Source organism: Phocoena phocoena, chromosome 11 (genome assembly GCF_963924675.1).
Source record: "Phocoena phocoena chromosome 11, mPhoPho1.1, whole genome shotgun sequence".
NCBI lineage: Eukaryota > Metazoa > Chordata > Mammalia > Artiodactyla > Phocoenidae > Phocoena > Phocoena phocoena.
The window spans coordinates 6,020,150-6,037,658 of record NC_089229.1 but is presented as its reverse complement, the minus strand read 5'-3'; the positions used below and the strand labels follow the sequence as shown (position 1 = coordinate 6,037,658).

At 61.7% G+C, this 17,509-nt stretch overlaps 1 protein-coding gene across 2 annotated transcripts in view; it reads right to left on the bottom strand.

Moving 5' to 3' along the window:
• The window catches only part of SCUBE1 (signal peptide, CUB domain and EGF like domain containing 1), a 129,876-nt gene that overhangs the window by 30,639 nt on the left and 81,728 nt on the right, over positions 1-17,509 (bottom strand). For both annotated transcript variants that reach the window (XM_065886745.1, XM_065886746.1), the window contains one exon: positions 5,724-5,840. In XM_065886745.1, the coding sequence (XP_065742817.1) occupies positions 5,724-5,840 (117 nt within the window). The remainder of the gene's footprint in view (positions 1-5,723; positions 5,841-17,509) is intronic.

Sequence of the window (17,509 nt, the reverse complement as noted above, 5' to 3'; positions counted from 1 at the left end):
GTTTCTTCACTGGGCATGTCACGAGTTGCAGCTGCACCCTGAAGGCCCCCCAGCGTGACGCCCCCAAGCATCCCTGCCGGTGGGCCTCGGCTTGCACACCTCTAGTGATGGGAGCTTCTTCCCTCACGAGCTCCCCCCAACCCCCATGAGCTCCCTCCCACCCTCCTTGCCCTGCTCCCCTGGGCTTGTTCCCTGGGCTCCCGGTCCATCTGGCAGACTGAGCTGTCAGAGACCCTGTCCCTGAGGTACCTTTTCTCACTCTGAAGTTCCTCTTGGGCTCCGGCTCCCGGGCCCCCCATGCTGGTCACCCCCCGCCGGCCCCCCAGACCTAGCCAAGCAATTGGAAACAGAAGTAGGAGATGACGTCCAGGAAGGTGTCCCCACCCTGACTGGAGGAGGGCACAAAAGGAAGCGGTGAAAGAGGCATCCCCCCACCCCCGGCTGAGAGTGGACTTTCTGTGCTGGTCACTGGCCACATCTTAACAGAGCTGCTGACTCAGACTCCAGCACCCGCTGAGCCTGGCCTGAGTGTGAGGCCCGGACACCCCTGTCCCGTGTAACTGGCACCGCCAGTTGTCAAGGTCAACCTGTCCCCATTTCCCCGAGCCCCGCGGAGGAGACTTGGTCCTATTCCAAAGACTCCGGTCTCAGGCGCAGCTTCTCACCACGCTGCTCCCAGCTCTTTTCCTCAGATCGAACAGGCTGGACTTGACACCTGCTGAAAAGTCCTATGGCAGCACCCCCACAGAATGCTCTTCACCCCAGAACAAACCCCCAAACGTCAGGAGAACGGCGGGGGCGTTAAAGAGAGCAGGGCTGAGACCCCTGGGTGGGCAACCCTCGGAGCCTTTGCGAGGGGAACGGGCACAGCGAGTCGGGCAGGGGCAGACCCAGAGCTGCTTTCCTGTGGAGGCCCGGGTGGGGCTGGGCTCTGGGGAACACAGGACACTCAGGGGGTGTGCCCGCCACCTCCTTGCCCTCGGCCAGCCTCCCCGAGGTACCTCTGCCCCAAGGACCCATTCTGTTTGCGTATGCTGGTGATTTTGGTGCCGGGAAGATGGGAAGGGCGGGGAATCTGAGGCGGGGAGGCCGCTAGGGTGTGTGTGACCCTGGCTCCGCCTCTCACGGGCTGGGCCTACACCTCTCTGCACACAGGAGGTACTCTACGTGTGCACCAAAATGATGGCTAAAAACAGAGACCGCTCAGCACTGCGAACTCTGCATGCGCTCCGAAGCCGGTGTTTCAGGAACAAAGCGGCCTCAGGATGAGCCCACGCCCCAGAGGAAGTAGTAGGACCCTCTGGGGGTCACGGCACCTGCTGGGCGGGCGTCACCTCGTGCTGGCGGCCAGGCCAAGCACTTTCTGGCAAGGTCTCGTGTGATGGTCAAAACAACCCGAGGCCAGATCTCCCACTTTCTAGGGGAGGTCACAGCTCCACGCAGGAGGCCGACTTGAGCCCAGCCCCAGGTGTCTCCAAAGACGGCCCCGCCAGTGCAGCATGCTGGCCCTGCGGCCTTCAGAGGAAGCAGACCTCAAGTGCAGAGAGGGCCTGTCCAGGACAGAGGCTGGGGCTCTCCGTCGCCCCCTCCCCTGGGGGTTACAGGAAGACAGGGGAGATTCTGGCTAAAAGCCTCTGACAGGAGAACGGAGGGCCCTCGCAGCTCCGTGACCCTGGGCAGGGCAAGGCACCTCTCTGAGCCTCAGGTTCCCCATCTGCAAACTGGGCCGCTAGCAGGTGCCTCTCCAGCATCATTCACTACGACTGAATGCGCAGATGGGGCTCGCCTCCTTGGGAATGCCTCAGGCCTTCTGGAGCCCCCTAATCCCATCCCCTACCCCATCTGGGCCTGGCGGCTCAGGGGCTGTCATAGCAGCTAGACAGGAGGTGCGAGGCGCTGTTCGCTTGAGGCCCAGGCTGGTGTAGCGGGCTGCCTGGGGGTCAGAGTGGGGGAGGCCCCGTCCCAGGCTCTAGCCTCAGCTGTGGTGAGGGGGCAGGGGGCTCGCACGGCCCCTTGGCCTTCATTCTGATGAGCCTCTGCCCCCTTTCCACCTCCCACCCCTTCAAGACCTCCCTCCTTCTCTACTGTGCTCCCACCGGGCCCCACCAGCGGCCAGCAGTCCCCTACCTGGTTACAGAGGCTCACGGTCTCCCCTCCGCAGCCTGGCCCAGCCCGGCGGCCCCGCCCTCCTCTTCTCTGCACGATTGGATCCTGTCTCGGCAGCCCCTCACCCCACCCTGCCTGGGGAACGAGCACCCCCTGGAAAGCCTTCCCTGACGTTCTCTCCAGAGTTAGCTGCTCCCTTGTCATGGGACCTGCCCTCAGCGGGATGACAGACGGGGCACCTGGCTCCCACCTGGAGCCCCAGGGCCCAGCATGAGGCCTGCACAGGAGGATGGGGCACTGAACGAATGGATGAATGAATGAGTGAATAAGCGAGTCGGGGGGCTGAGAGGTTAGTGGAACATTCGATGCGTCACCCAATGTTTGAACATCAGTGCGTGTTGGGGGGAAAGGTGCGGGGTGAGCTATGGGAACACGCAGTAGGTTGGTTGCTCCTGTCCCCCTCTGCCCACCCCACTGAGGGGGCACAGCCTGGCAACGCAGGGGCCACGTGGATGAGGGTTTTGGGTGGGAGCAGAGGGCGGGCCTGTGGGAGTGGGCTGGCATTACTCTGGAGCAGCCTAGGGGGAGGGCAGGCTGCTGGGCTGGGCTGGCCGGGCACAGGGCAGGTGAGGGAAGAGGGCCAACAGGCGGGGCTGGGGGTAGTTCTCCCAGACTGTTCTGGCAGGTGCTGGGAGGAGGGGTTGGTGTCCCTGAGGAAATCCAGGCTCTGGCTCAGGAAGTTGAGGCCCCAGACCTCCGTCCTCTCAGAAGGGCCAATTAGCAAGGTGCCCGCTTCCCAATATCAAGCAGGACAGAGCCAACCAGGGAGCCCTGAGACTGGACTGTCCACACTCTTGAGACAAAGCAAGGGCACGGGGCAAACCCTGCAGAGCCCCCCATGGCCCTGATGTTTTGGGGCAGGCTTCCACCTGCCCACGTGATCCCCGGCCGTCCTGGGTTTTCAGCTCTGGATTTTCCCAGACCTCCAGCCACTGGTCTTGCTTAGCAATGACCTTCTGGCTTCCAGAAAACACTGAACCTTCGATATCCTCCTCTGGGCCCTGCCAAGACCAGGGCGTGCACGCTGACCGAGGAGCCAGCACCCCAGGGCCAGGGCCTCGGTTTGTCGGGGATCCCCAGCTGGCTTGCCCCCTGCCCCGAGCCCCCGCACCCTGCCCTGCGCCCCTCCAGCCAGGCCCCGGGAAACTCAGATCGTAAGCCCAAGGTTCTAAGACACCAAACCCTGGGGTCTCGAGGTCAACATTTGGTTTCCAGGGTTCCCTGATTTGAAGACGCTCTGATGTTCCTACTATGTGGTCCTGGACCAGTCCCACGATCCTCAAATTCTAATAAATATAACAACACTCAGACAGCTCTTCTCCACCTCCGCTGCCACCCCGGGCCCAAACCATTGTCACCTCGAGCCTGTTCTTCCCGACCCTGCCTAGAAACCCGTCCCAACAGTGGCAGGGACTGTCTCCAGACGAAAGCCTGGCCTGTGCCCCCTTGCCCAAGAGTGTCTGGGGCCTGGCCGAGGCTCACAGGATGAAGGGCCAACCCCTTCTCCTGGACCTCCCTTGAACCTTCCCCAGATCTGGGCACACTGGCTGCTTTGGGTCCTGGAACCCCAGGCCTCTGCACAGCAGTCATGTTGCCTGGATTAGAGCCTCTTCCTCTATCCTCCCCGCTCTCCCTACCCCCTGCCCAGACTTTAATTTTTAAAGTCTGTCTTCTTTACTCAATAGAAGATCCCTGGGCACAAGGAATTTCTGTTTCATTCCCTGGTCTCCCCTGCACTTACACACAGGAGGAGCCCAGAAAACCCATCTGGTGCATGCGTGAACGAGAGGACTTCCTGACTCCAGGGCAGTGGGAGTGAGGAGGGTCGGCTAAAGGCAAATGAGCAGCTCTGGGTAAAGGGTCCAGTTGTTTCAACACAGGAAACATGGTCAGAAGCTCAGACTGGCGGGCCTGGGGCTGTGTGGACAGCTCCCTTCAACATCTCCCCCTACGCCAGACTCAGGTGGGGTGAGGATGGATGCCCCTCTCGCCAGCAAGGATGGGCAGGGGGCAGCAGTCAGCGTCCCCTTAGGTGCTCCTTGTGGGTGATTTGACTGCCGAGGCCCCTATCCAGCCCAGACAGGTCAGCTCCCAGCGGTGAGCTCCTGGCCTCAAGTCCGGAATTAAGCCCTGCCCTACCCCTCTGGCCCTGCGTCAGCGCTGTGCCTTGGACGGGGTGTGGGTGGCCCGATTCTACCTTCTTCTGTCCTGGCTCCAAGGTCAACTGGCTGGACCTGCTGTGACACTGCTGGGCTATGAGGACGGCTGGGTCTGCGGTGGACCCTGGCCAGCCCTCCTGGCATTAAGCCCACGTGGCAAGGCCTCAGAGAGCCCCCGCCCACCCGGAACAACACCTCGCTCTAAGTGGGCTGAGCGGAGGCTATAGAAGGACTTTATTTTCAGATAAACAGGTGGAAGAACGGTTATTTCCGTCAATAATCACTAGGTTCTTCCCAGCAGAGCGGCTGGGGAGGAGAAGTCATATGCTGTCTATTTTTACAGGCTTCAGAAGCCCATCTCAGACTATTTAAAATCACCGGAGCCTCTGCTGTCAATCTTCTCACCCACTGGGCTTTGGAAGTTCTAGCTCCTTTGCCCTTCCATGCTGGCCTCCGGGCCTGCCCGCTTCCCGGCAGAGTGATGGGAGGAGGGCAGCCAGCCTGGGCAGGGATCTGAGGGCTGGTCTGGGGAGTGCTGAGGGGCTGCACCTCACTCCTCACAAGGGCTGCCTCCCGGCCCAAGGCCCGCAGCTCTGGGGGTTCCATAACACCCCAGGTCTTTGTCTGGGCTGGTGCCCCTGTGCTGTAGGGCTGGCCCCTTCAGTCCTAGGGCTCAGACAGCTCTGGTTTCCCAGCCCCTTTGCTTCCTGTTTCCTGAGGGGTCCCCAACACGGCTGAGCCCCCGCGGGCCCTCAGGAACCTCAGAGTGAGCCGGGGACAGTGGGCAGAGAAAGCTCACCCTTCTCTGGCTTCCAGCAGCCGGCAGACCGGCCCATTCCTGACCTTCCCAATCCCTATTTCTAATTTTGCATCTTTAGTCCTCCGGTTGAGATCCCCCCGCACACCTTCCCTCTTCCAGTGACGAGGACACACAGTGTCCTCAGTTTTCTAACGCCGACAAGAAGACCATCCTGGCCTGGTCTGAGCCCTGTGCCCTGCTGCCCCCAGCTCTGCAGAACGCACCCCGGCCAAGGTGAGTGAGCACGGGAGCCGGCCTGGCCCTGCCCCCTGGGAGGCCACAAGGAAACTCTGCCGGCCCAGGAAGCCCAAAGAAAAGGTACCGCGTTTGTTCAACCCAGGGTGAAGCCCCATTCTTCGATATCAGAGCCCCGCTTGAACCTGTCAATATACAGTGGAACCGGGTTCCCTTGAGCCTTGCTGGGGAGCGCTGGCGCTGACTCTTCCTCTTCTTAGCTTCTCCAACAGAAATGCACGTGGCAGCTGACCACCCTCGCCCCTGAAGCCATGTGTGGTCGCACACCCGGCCCAAGTGTGCCGCCCCGCTCCTGCCCTGCCTGTACCGCCCGGGGCCCGGCGAGGGAGGTGGCGCGCACTGACCTTTGCACGTCTTCCCATCCGGCTGCAGTGTGAATCCAACTGGGCAGCTGCATCGCACGCCAGTAGCCGTGTCCTTGCATGTCCGGTCACAGCCTCCGTTATTTACTGCACACGTCTCTGAGGAGGGAAAGAGAAAAAGACACTCTCAGTCTCCTTGGACAGAAGCCACCACCTTTCCCCACCCGTGGGGGGAATCTCCTGAGACAGGAGACCTGAGTTCAAATTCTGGCTCTGGGGACTTCCCTGGCGGTCCAGTGGTTAAGACTCCATGCTTCCAATGCAAGGGATGCGGATTCGATCCCTGGTTGGTGAACTAAGATCCCACGTACCGCGTGGTGTGGCCAAAAATAAATAAATAAGTGAATGTTTCCAATGCAAATTCTGACTCTGATACACTCTAGCTGTGGGGCCTCTCTGAACCTCAGGCTCCCCATCTGTAAAATGGGAGAATGACACTGTTTCCCCTCTGGTGATGATGGACGGGAAAACTGTTTGCAAACTGCAGGGAGTGGCGCCAACAGGGTCAACACCACCACCAGGGCCAGTGCTGAGATCGGCTGGGCTGGTATTTAACCGCCCAGGGACAGATTCCTAAACCCTTGCCTTGCCTGGACTTGGACTCCACACCCAGACTGGCAGTTACTGGGGCTCCCAAACTCGTCTCAGCGCGGAATGGCTTGTGGCCCCGGCCGTGGAGTCGCAAGGGGAGGTTCCCAGAGCCCGCACACCATCCATCCCCTTGATGAGGCTCTCGGCCCAACATCTGTTCTCGCTGAACGATGAGCCAAAGGCGTCTGTTTTTTGTCCACTTGAAGCTAGTCTAGTGCTTTTCTTTTCCTCTTGCAAATTCAAAGGGCTGGACTGGCTGGGGCATAACTAAGGTCACTGAGCTCGTCGTGCGGTGAGAATGATCCTCCCCAGGCCCGGAGAAGGGGCTGGCACAGCCGGGTCACCGGGGCACGTGGAGAAGCCTAGTTCCCGGGCCTCTGAGCCTTTCAACCTAGGTTTCTTCCTGAGCATCTGGCGTGCTTTGGTGTTGTGGGAACTTCCCTCTCCCCTTTGCTGCTAGGAAGGGAAGTGCCAAGGTCCCCCACCTCTTATAACCTGAAATCCCCTGCCTGTCTACCGTGGCTGCCCCTGGCTGCCTGGCCCCAGCGGGTCTCTCCCCAGAACTTTCCCCCTACCCCATTTATTCTGTCTGTCCTTCTGTGGTGTCTGCATTCCTGCAAGGTGCATTCCGTTTTCTCCGGGAGGAGTTTGGGGATGAACACAGGAGTGATGACTAAATGAATACATACCCCCAGTTGCCAGGAGTCTCTGCTGCTAATGTCTTTCCTTTGAACTTCAACTTGTAGGGGGTGGACGGAGCAGGGAGAGGAGGAAACTGGGCTTTCCCTCTGTGTGTGTGTGTGTGTGTGTGTGTGTGTGTGTGTGTGTGTGTGTGTGTGTGTGTGATTCTGTGGGGTGACCACGATGGCGGTTGTCCTTAACATCCTGAACTCGGGGGCTGCCTGCTGCCTGGGGCCGCTGCCCGTTTTCTCGAGGCTGAAGTCTTCACCGCGGTAGGACAGTGTCCTTGCCCCTGCCTCTTCCCAGGCTTTCAGCGTGTCTCCCCATACTCTAGCCCTCCAGCTTCTGTCTGCCTGCTGTGGGGCATGTTGCCCAGTGGCTGGGAGGCCTCCTGCCTGCTCTTGGGTCAAGGTCAGCGCAGAGACCTCCACGAGCAGCCTCCAGACGCAGAGAGGAGGCCCCCGCCCTCCGTGTGCGCACGCGGGCTGGCCTCCACGTGCGCGTGGGCCAAGCTCTGACCCGCACACGCCTGCGCAGGCCCTCTTGCCGCCCCCGCCGCCCGTCTACTGGGGCAGTGGAGGTGGGGAGGCCAGGGTGTGACTCTGGCTCTGTCGCTCACTGAGTGACCCAGCGAGTCCGCCCCTCGGGGCTCGACCTCAGCACCTACACCTGGCAGGTGAGGACGGCAAGCCTTCCCTCCCAGGGCTGAGGGGAGGATCAAAGACACCCCACACTCAACAGCGTCTGGCCCAGGGCCCAGCCTGGAGCAGCTGCTCAACAGTGTTAAGCTTCCTGCCCTGAGGTTACAACCAGGGAGGGAAACCCCGCCTCCGGCCCTCAACTCCAGAGCCACGGCACCCCCATGTGCCTTTCCAGCCTTTTACGTGGGAGAGCCCCTCTCTGGAGAGGGGGCAGAGAACCTGCCTGTTTTCCAGGTGCAGGTAGTTAAGGCTCAGGCCTTGGAGAGGCAGGGGGCAGGTAGCAGAAGGTGCCGAGAGCTTGGGCTGGGGCACAGCTGGGAGGCCTTACTGGGCGACAGCGGGATGACCACTGGGTCTCTCCATGGTGGTGGAGGTGGGACGTGGCGTGGGCACTGGGGACTGTGTCCCTGAAAAATGGACCCGGCCAACCAGGCTCCAGGGGGCTTGCAGGCCCTTCCTGTCTCTGGAGGCCCTGATGGGACTCGGAATCTTGGGCCTCCCGAGCGAGCGGGGCCCTGGAGACCTGCTGGCCGCACCTGCCCTCTGGGTAGGAGAAGGAGGCTGAGCTGGGGCCGGGGTCAAGCCTGGATGGTCACCCGCTCTCTGCGCCCTCAGGGCAGGTCTCTCCCCTGTAGCGAGCACCCTTTCAGTCTCCTGTGTTACCCTAGACAATGTTTGGTACAAGAGCTCTTCGGGCTCCCCTGGGTGCTGGCCAGCCCATCCCACAGGCATTGCTGCACTAGGCTCCCCCACGCTACAGCAGCTCTGTGGACGGCCCCTCGCCTTCCAGGTGCAGAACTGGTGCCGAACACTGGGAGTCGGCGCAGAGCAGCGTGGCTGGTAAGGGGCAGGGCTGGTGGGACCCGGTGGGTGTACTCCAACCTGCCAGCAGGCTCAGATCTCCATCCAAGCCAGCTCCAGCCAGCTCCAGCCGGGGCCCGCACAGCCAAGCGCGTACTCGGCTCTCTAGCTCCCGCCCAGTGCGCCCCGTCTCCACGAATGCTACTCCACCTGCCCCAAGGATGCTTCCTAGGAGGCCCCTTCCCCCACCATGGGCCCTTTGCAGGTGGAGAAACTGAGGCTCAGAGGAGTAAAGGACCTTTTCTAGGCAGGATTAGCTACACGATTTGTGGGACCCAGTGTGAAATAAAAGTGAAGGGCCCCTGTTCAAAAATTGTTAAGAATTTTCCAACAGATAGCCGAGCACTCAGCCAACTGTGGGCCCTTCTAAGGGCAGGGCCCCGGGTGAGTGCACAGGTCACACAGCCACTGGGAGAAGCCAGTACTGGAACCCAAGACTGCGAGGCTCCAGGCTGTTGAGTGAGCCAGGCCTCCGGGGGGGATCCTCGGGGGCGGCCTGCAGTGGGGCAGCAGAGCCAGTGGCCTGAGGGGGCAGCGAGGTGCGCCCACGGGCCTCCTCACCCAGCGAGAGGGGAGAACTCTCACCCACAAGGCTGGGCTGGCGAAGGGGGGAAGGCGGGGCATGGCGTTGGGGGACTTAAGTGGGGAGGGGCTTGGGAGTGAGCCCCTCTTCAGCAGATGGGAAAACCCCAGATGTGTTAAAAGGCCAATCTTTAGTGTTTCCCTGGGGGAATTCCACTTTGGGCCACGCCGGGCGGGGTCGGCGGGGAGGGGAGCGGTGGCAGGGGCAGCCACTCGGCAGGACCTGCCGTGCAGCCTGGCCGGGGCTCGGACGGCAGCAGGACGCCCCTTGAATTGGCGCTGGGTACTTGCACCACCCTAGGTCTGGGGCGAGGTCCGGCCTGAAGGACAGTCTCAGTCACAGTGTCGTGGCTGACGCAGGAGCCACAGGGGCAGCAAACACTGCTCGGAATGCTGCCCCGCAGGCTCGGGCAAGTCCCTTCACGTCTCAGAGCCTGAGCTTCTGGCCGCGTGTCGTGGAGATGTAACACCTTCCACCTGGTCCTCGCGAGGCCCAGACAAGGTGCGCGCGTGACGCTGCTCGGTGAGCTGTCACAGTGGTGGCCGCACGCTCACCCCTGGTGCCAGCCTTAGGGCCTCCACCTGTGGAGCCTCAGTACCGAAAGGCAGCTGCTGATTGACCCGACCCCTGCTCTGCGCTGGGCAGACGTGCCTCACACCCAGTCCCTGGTCTCTGGAGGTCTCGGCCTAGCGGGGCAGCGACGGTTCCCTCCTCTGTGCAACCAGTCTGGGATCGACTCCTTTGGTGCTGGGTGGCCGTGAGAGAGGAGCTGGAGATGAACCCGACACCGAACCAGGCCTCAGGGGTTAGTGGTTTATCCCTGGGCTCACCCCCAGCGCTCAGCCCACCTGCCCCGAGCAGGGTGGCTGCCATGGCCCAGCCTCCCGCCTTTGTCATGACTCAGGAGGCCCCTCCCGAGCTCTCCTGGCCCCACCCCGGCTCCCCCAGGCCCTGGGCTTGCATCTGGGCATCCCCCAGTGATTACTCACTCTCCAGGTGACCCCAGTGCCCAGCACCCAGTGCAGGACCGGCACGGCGAGGGGCCTGATTTCTGCTGAACCAGCAGATGAAAGAGCAGGACTCTGGAGGCCCCATGAAGAATGAGAGGATGCGAGGTGACCGAGCCCCTGTCCCCTGCCGGGCCTGGTGGGGGACAGTGTCGGAGATGAACCCGACAGCACGGGGGACCATGAGTCTACCGGTAGCAGCCACAGTCACGGGCGCTGGAAGGTGACGTTGAGGTGGAGGTGGGCTGGACTGAAGGGCGAGAGGGTGGGAGGGAGCTCAGGCCTCGGAGACCGTCTGCAAATAGCACGACACACTGACCACAGGGCGCCTGCGGTGAGCCGCCTGCAGTGAGACGCGGGTCCAGAGGCCCGAGTGCCACACTCAGCTCCCGACAAGCTGTGGGGCTTTGGGCAAAGGGTCTTCCACCTGCAGCTTGTCGACCGTGCAGGTTTCTGGCCCCGCCCCCAGAGGCTCTGAGCGGTGGGCCAGGTGTGGGCACAGCGACCTACAGAGACCCCATGAGCCCAGGGTCTGCCCTGCCCCTTGATGGCGTCACCCTGGTGGCGGGAGTAGCCCGAAGCCCCTGCCGAGGTCTTTCAGACCTCAGTAGGGGCCGGTCCACCTGCCTTTCTGCCGCCAAGATCACCCGGAGCCTGCTGCGAAGAAGGGTCGGCTACCGGCTCTCCTGGCCCAGCCACAGACACCCTGACCTCTGACCCTTTCCCCTCAGTTGATTCCTGAGCCTTCTAGGATTCCCACCACTTTGGGATAAAGGCCACGCTCCCCGGCAAGGCCCTCACACAGTGGCCCTGGTCTCCCCGGCTGCCCGGTCTCTACATGCTGGCCCCCCGACCTCCGGATCACCCTGCAGCCCGTCATGAGCACTGTCCGCAGGTCTGAGTCCCTCACCGAGCCCCACAGTGAGGTCCATCTTCCTCATGGGGTCCCTCTGGAAAGTGAGGAGAGTCAGGCTGACAGAAGCGGCTTCCCCGGCCACCCGGCCAGCCTGCCGCGTGCCCGCGCCCTGCTCCCATCCACCCTGCCTCTGGGTCCCCGCCTCTCCTCGTCTGCCCAGAAGGCCCTGCTCCACCTCGGTCGCGTCCGCTTCTGAGCAACACCTGCAGGGGGCGCTCTAACCCATGGTGCTGGACAAAGCCACCCCAGAGCGCCTGGGCCTCTGAGTGGAGCTGGGCCCCGGGGTGCAGGCTGGTGGCCGCTGGGATGGTGACAGTGCGTGTGGAGGTCCTGGGCGGAGGAGGTGGCTGGGGGCAGGTGGTCGTGGAGGCCAGGACCGCAACCCGACGAGCAGGGGGCTCCCAAGCCTGAGCGTGAGGGCAAGCAGGAAAGTAGTCCTCGCCCAGCCCCACCCTCCGCCTGAGGCCACTTCATCTCACAGTCCTCGAGGGGCTGGCCTGGCCTTGGAGCACGCGGCCCGGTGACTGCGAGCTCCCCTCGGCCCTGTGCTGACTGCAGCCCGGCCGCGAGGAGGTAACAGGCCAGTGGGTCCACGCCAGCCCTCGGGGCTCCACCTGCCGGGGAACTGGGCCCTGCGCAGGGCCGCTCGCTGTGGGGTCGGTTTCTGTCCGGAGAACTGTCTCCTGCAGACACCAGGGGGCTTGGGATTTCAGGGCAAGGCCTTGTCACGGGCCTGCCCGGTGAGGGCTGTTTTCACACTAGTGCTCGGAGAGCAGAACCTCCCGGACCTGAGGACGGTGCCCTGTGGTCTGCGGCGAGAGCTGCAGGGGAGAGGTGAGCTGACCCTGGGGGGAGGTTTCTTTGTATGCTCTGGGGGAATCTCGAATGGCCCAGAGGACACGGAGGTTTTATACTGAAGCAGGTGGCAGAGCAGGGCCCCGGCAGCAAGCCTCATCCCTGGCCTCTGCCTCTTGCCTTTTCTGACAGTTAAGTGGACGGGTGCTGAGGGCAGACAGGGGGGCTGCAGGCAGCCTCTCCCGTGAGGCCATCCTCGGGAGCGCGGGCACAGCATCACATACCCGTTCCACAGGAGGTGCAGGAGGCTTGGTGGGCAGAAGCAGCCTGAGAAAGGTCACCTGGCCGGTGACCCTTCCTTGGTGCTACGCCGCCCCTCCAGCGGTGTGTGAGCGGGGAGGTTTGGGTGTTAGACCCTTCTCCCCAGAACACCCACCAACAGCTGCCAACACTCTCCGAGCTCTTAGCGCCAGCCCTGGGCAAAGTGCGGGGAGACAGGCCCGTCACCAGCCCCCCTGCCCTGGAGGGAGTGCGCTGCGCTGCGGGGGTAGGGCAGGACGGTGTGGAGCTGGGCCAGCCACTCACCTCCCCGGGCCTCAGTTTCCTCATCCGAAACGCTGAATGGCACCCTTGCAGGTCCTGGGAACACTGAATATGTCTAGGCACACAAACACTTAGCCCCAAGCCTGCTCAGAGGCGAAGCCTCGTTCCAGGTTCCTGATGGCTGCCCCGGGGACACAGGACAGGGGGAAGGACAGGCGAGATGACAGCCCGGGGCTGAGGAAGACAGGGCCCAGCCCCCGTGCACAAACCTCCCTGCTTCCGGGTGCGGCCTTCAGCCCTGGTGTATGCCCCCCACGCCTCCCCCCCCCGTGCCTTCTTGGGGCCAGGGCCGGGGGCAGGGCAGAGCGAAGCTGGCCCTCGGGGTCTGCATCTGCCCTTTCTTTCCACAGTTCCAGTCTGTGAGCTGGGTGGGCCTCCTGGAAGGGTCCAGATTCTGGGCACCTGGCTGGCCTCTGAGAGGTGCTTATTCACCCTTCTCGTTCTCCAGGTCCCCCTTCTGACTGCGTCAGCTCACCTACGACCTGACCAAGGTCAGGCAGGCCCTGGGCTTCCCGCCTCACTGCCTGGGCCTCGCCATCTCGAGGCTGGCAGTAAAATGCTAACGGCCAGGGGAAGAATGGGATGTGACCGAGCACCTGGCGCCTGCCACACACACGGCCAGGTGCCGCATGCCAAGGGTCTCGCCAGCCTGCTTCAGAGTAGGGACTACAGCCCTCTTTCTGCAAAAGAGAAAGCCGAGGCTCAGAGACGTGAGTGCGGTGATGGGGGCGCAGAGCCCAGGTCTGGCTCCAGAGCCTGAGCCAGGAGCACAAACCAGAAAGAGAAGTCACGGTTAGCACAACTCCCATCAAGTGTCCCTGCTCTGAGGACAAACACACAGTTCTTAAAAGAAAGATACAGCCTGGCTGAGCAACCCGAAACCGCCCCAACTTCCTTGGGACAGACCAGGAAATCCCGCCACGGAAAGCCCTGAGCTCTGGCGATGCGTTGGTCAATAGTCAGCGGCCGCCACCTGGCCTGCCCTTGGCTGGAGCCAGCTAGAGACACCCACATGGAGGCAAGCGTGGGCTTGAGGGGCAGGCCCTACCCAGGTGGGTGGGACTGGAACTAGTGGGCAGGGGTACCGAGGCGCTTGGTCATTGTCATCTGTTTCTATACTCCGGGGCTCCTCTGAAAACTGTACTGAGAAAAAAAGAGGTGCCTTGGCCTCTTTGGGGATGCCTTCCATTCGTGGCTCTGGTGGACAATCAGTATTACCACTCCAGGGCCCCCCTGAGTGTGGCTGGGCAGGGGAGCCACGCTGACCAGCAAAAACATCAGGAAGTGGGCATGCGGAGGGGCGATCAGGCAGCCAGGGACACTGAGGTATATCCCTGAAGGGACTGGGGACCCACGTGGACCAAATCCTCAATGAAAGAGTTAAAGCAGGACAGAGGAGAGGGGACCGGCGGACGGGGTGGGGCGGCTGGGGAACACGGTCTCGTAGGTGAGTCAGGCCCGGAAGGAGTGCGTAGGGCTCAGGTGTGTCCCAGCCCAGGCTTCCCGGTAGGTGCGCTCTGAGCCCACTGCCCACACAGCTGCAGGGACCCCTTCCACCTGCAGTCCCACCTCACAGAAGCTGCCCTCAGGGTCTCGGGGAGGGCGTGCCCACACCCACCACTCCCGGGACCCTGCCCTCGCCCCACTCTCATTTCTGGGGGCTGGGAAAGTGGCAGTCAGAAGCGTGCTGTGTGTCAGCTGCCTGTGGAGGTGAAGCCTCCCACGGCTTTCACACTTGATGAGATGAGCCTACAGACCGGCTAGAATCAGAATCAAATTTCGTCTGAGGCCCAGATGGAGGCGAAAGCTCTAAGGCCTCAGGCTCCAAAGGAAGCCAAGGACTTCCGGCTGGCTGCTCTGCGTCTTCTCAGGACAGGGGCTGGACTGCTCCCTCTAGCCACAGTTGGTCCCCAGAGTGCCAGGGCCCAGGTGCCAGGATGCCTGGTTCTGCCCGACTCACAGGGGGGCTGTGGGTGAGTCCCATCCTCTCCGAGCCTCGGTCCGCCCACCCGGGGCCAGCCAGTGCCCTGCCTCCCCTCCTTTTCTCTGATAAGCCCTGTCTGGCACCCTCCGTCTCCCCCAAGTTCGACCCCCCGACACAGATAAGTCACCAGGCCCCACCTCCTTCCACCAGCCCACGGTGCGTGTGTGAGAGAGAGAGAGACTGAGGACGTGTGTGCGACTAAAATGAGGACAGGGCCTCAGAGCCTCAGCCGGGGACCCCAGCCGCACGTGGGACCAGTTCAGTGACAGGGGTGAAGTCTGACCACCCCGGTTCTTGCTGAACACGAGCTCAGTGCCTGGGCTCAGCCCTGTTAGCAGGGAGGCTGCGGCTGGAGGGGAAGGGGCCTTCCCCGGGCCGCAAGGTTCACCCGCCCTCTCCCTCCAGCTGGCCTTCCTGCCGAGCCTGACCTGGGGAACTGCCCTGTGTCGTCACCCCCCTTGCCTAGGATCTACCCTTCCCATTGCCAGGCTCATCCAGGATCCAGGCCCCACCCTTTCTCTCCTCGCCAGACACCTGCCTGCGTGAAGAGTGAGCAGTGAGGCCCTACTCACCCCTGGGCGCCTCCTCCAGGAAGCCTTCGTTCCTGCTCCGAGCCAACCAGCTTTTCCTGAGCTCCTGCTCTGCGCAAGGCCCTGCACTGTGTCCCCAGGGGCCATCAGAGCTGGCACAAACTTGACCTCTGCCCCTAGTCAGGGGGTCCCAGACTTGTGACAAAAGAGGGCGCTGGTGGACGAGGGGAGAGCAGTTGGGATGGGGCTGGCAGGGGAGGACCAGTTAGGTCTGGATAAACCTTTACCAGGTAGAACTGTGTAAGATGGCACCTGGGTATAGGGTGGCAGGTGGCATGACTCACTGATGCGGGAAGCCTGGGACAGGCTGCGTGTATGGGGCCTGAGGGACAGGTGGAGGGTGGCTTCCAGGCGGTGACTGAATGTGTGGGTCTGGAATTAGGGGTTGGACGAGGTGGCCTGGGACACAGGTTGGTGAAATTAGGAGACACCCAGGGACCCTAGAGATGGTGGCTGCAGAAAAGAAGTGGTGGGCGGGTGACCCCTGAGTGGACAGAGTAGCCGGGAGCTGGGGAGAAGGAGTGTGAGTGTCAAGAGAAGTGACCTCTCAGGGTGGCTGTGTGGTTATATGAGGCTGGGGCCAGCATGGGGTTTAGTCTGTGCCCCACAAATGTCAGCCATTGTTACCGTCGTTGCCGCACTCCGCCTGTCTGCCCTTGCCTTCCAGGTCTCCAGCCCCTCTGGCCCCCATCCGGGAACTCTCTCAACAGCTCCCTTACCGAGTGCTGTCTTATGTGTGCCAGGCCCCAGCCATCCCTCCTGTCCCATCCTTCCGCTTACACCCCCGTCTTCTGAGGCCAGCCAGGGGACGTATGATGGCGTTGTACCCATTCAATGGACGGGGAACCTGGGCTCCCTGCCCAGAGGTGCAGAGGGGCAGGGAGATGGGGAGGTGCCAGCTGTGGGAGTGCAGGGAGAGGAGTTCCTAGCTACCTTTCTGTGCCTCAGTTTCTTCACCAGTAAAATGGGAATTACTTTAGCACCAACCCTCTAGGTGGCTGGGAGGTGGGACTGGGGACAATGCAAGACCCAGAGGGAGCTGGAACTAAAGGTTAACTATTGCTGTGGTCACTAGGCCTCGAGCACAGGTAACTCTGCTTTCCTGGGCTTAGGGGGACCCTTCAAATGGGCTGGCTGTGAATCTGCTTTAAGGAGGGACGATTCTACCTGGAATGGATGCTGAGTCTACACATCTGAGCTATATCCTGAGCCTCAGGCCTGCTCTTCTCCTGACTTAGGGCCCTGCACTTGGGAGTGAGTCCACAGGCCTTGAACCTTGGCCCAGACTACTGCTCACTGATGGCGTGGCCTGGGCCGTGTCTCTTTCCTTTCCAGGGCCTCACTTCTTCGTCTGTAAAGTGGGGACAGCTGCCTCTCAGGGCTGTGGGGAGACACTGGGGGTGCTGACTGGAAAGCAGAGGGAGTGACCCAAAGTGTACTGACCGCCTGGGGGAGCAGTGGGCGCTGGGGAGACCGCAGGGGCCGCCGGAAGCCCACCGAAGGGGTGGGGGCGGGGTTTCGGGCCCCATCCAGCGCCCCCACCCTTCCAGCCCTGTGCTGGGAGACTGGTGGTCCTGGGGAATCAAGCCAGTGAAGAGAGCAGATGTGGGCTCTGTCTCAGTGGAGCTCGCAGCAGCCAGATGACCTGGAAGGTTCTTCCCAGCCCAAGTTTGAACCATCTGTGGTCAGCAGAATAACAGCCCCCTGAAATGTCCATGTCTTAATCCCCTGTGACCCTACGTGGTAAAAAAGACTTTGCATCTCCCTCGCTCGAGATGGGGGATTACCCTGGATTATCTGGGGGCCCCAATGTGGTCATAAGGATCCTGAGAGGTGGAAGAGGGAGGTCAGAGAAAGAGGTGTGGTGATGGAAGCGGGGTCAGAGATGCAGGGCTGTGGGCTTTGAAGATGGACGAAGCGGCCACCAGTGAAGGAATGTGGGTGGCCTGTAGAAGTAGAAAAGGCAAAGCAATGGATTCGTTCCTAGAGCTTCCAGAAAGAACGCAGCCTGTGCTGACACCTTGGCTTTAGCCCAGTGAGCCCCAAGTCAAATTTCTGACCTACAGGAGATAATACCTTTGTGTTATCTGAAGGCACTAAGCTTGTGGTAACTTGTTAACAGCAGCAGTAGGAAACGAACACAGCATCTATCCCAAGCATACTTGGGGGAGAAGAGCCGATTTAAGACCTGGAGCTGACAAGTCTGACTCGCGGTGTCTCATCAATCTTGCTGTAAGCAGGGTCCCAGGCGGCCTGTGGTAAACTTAGCTGGGGACTCAGATGCTTCACGCAAGTCAGTTGGCCAGGTAATTGAAATTTATCCCTCCAACCCTCAAATCCAAACATTTAAATTGATGTTCATGGGAATCTAAAATCAGTTACATATTTGAGGCCTCTTTAAACATAACTGTACCTGTTCTTGGCCTGTGCTCAGTGACTGGGGGTAGCTGGAAACA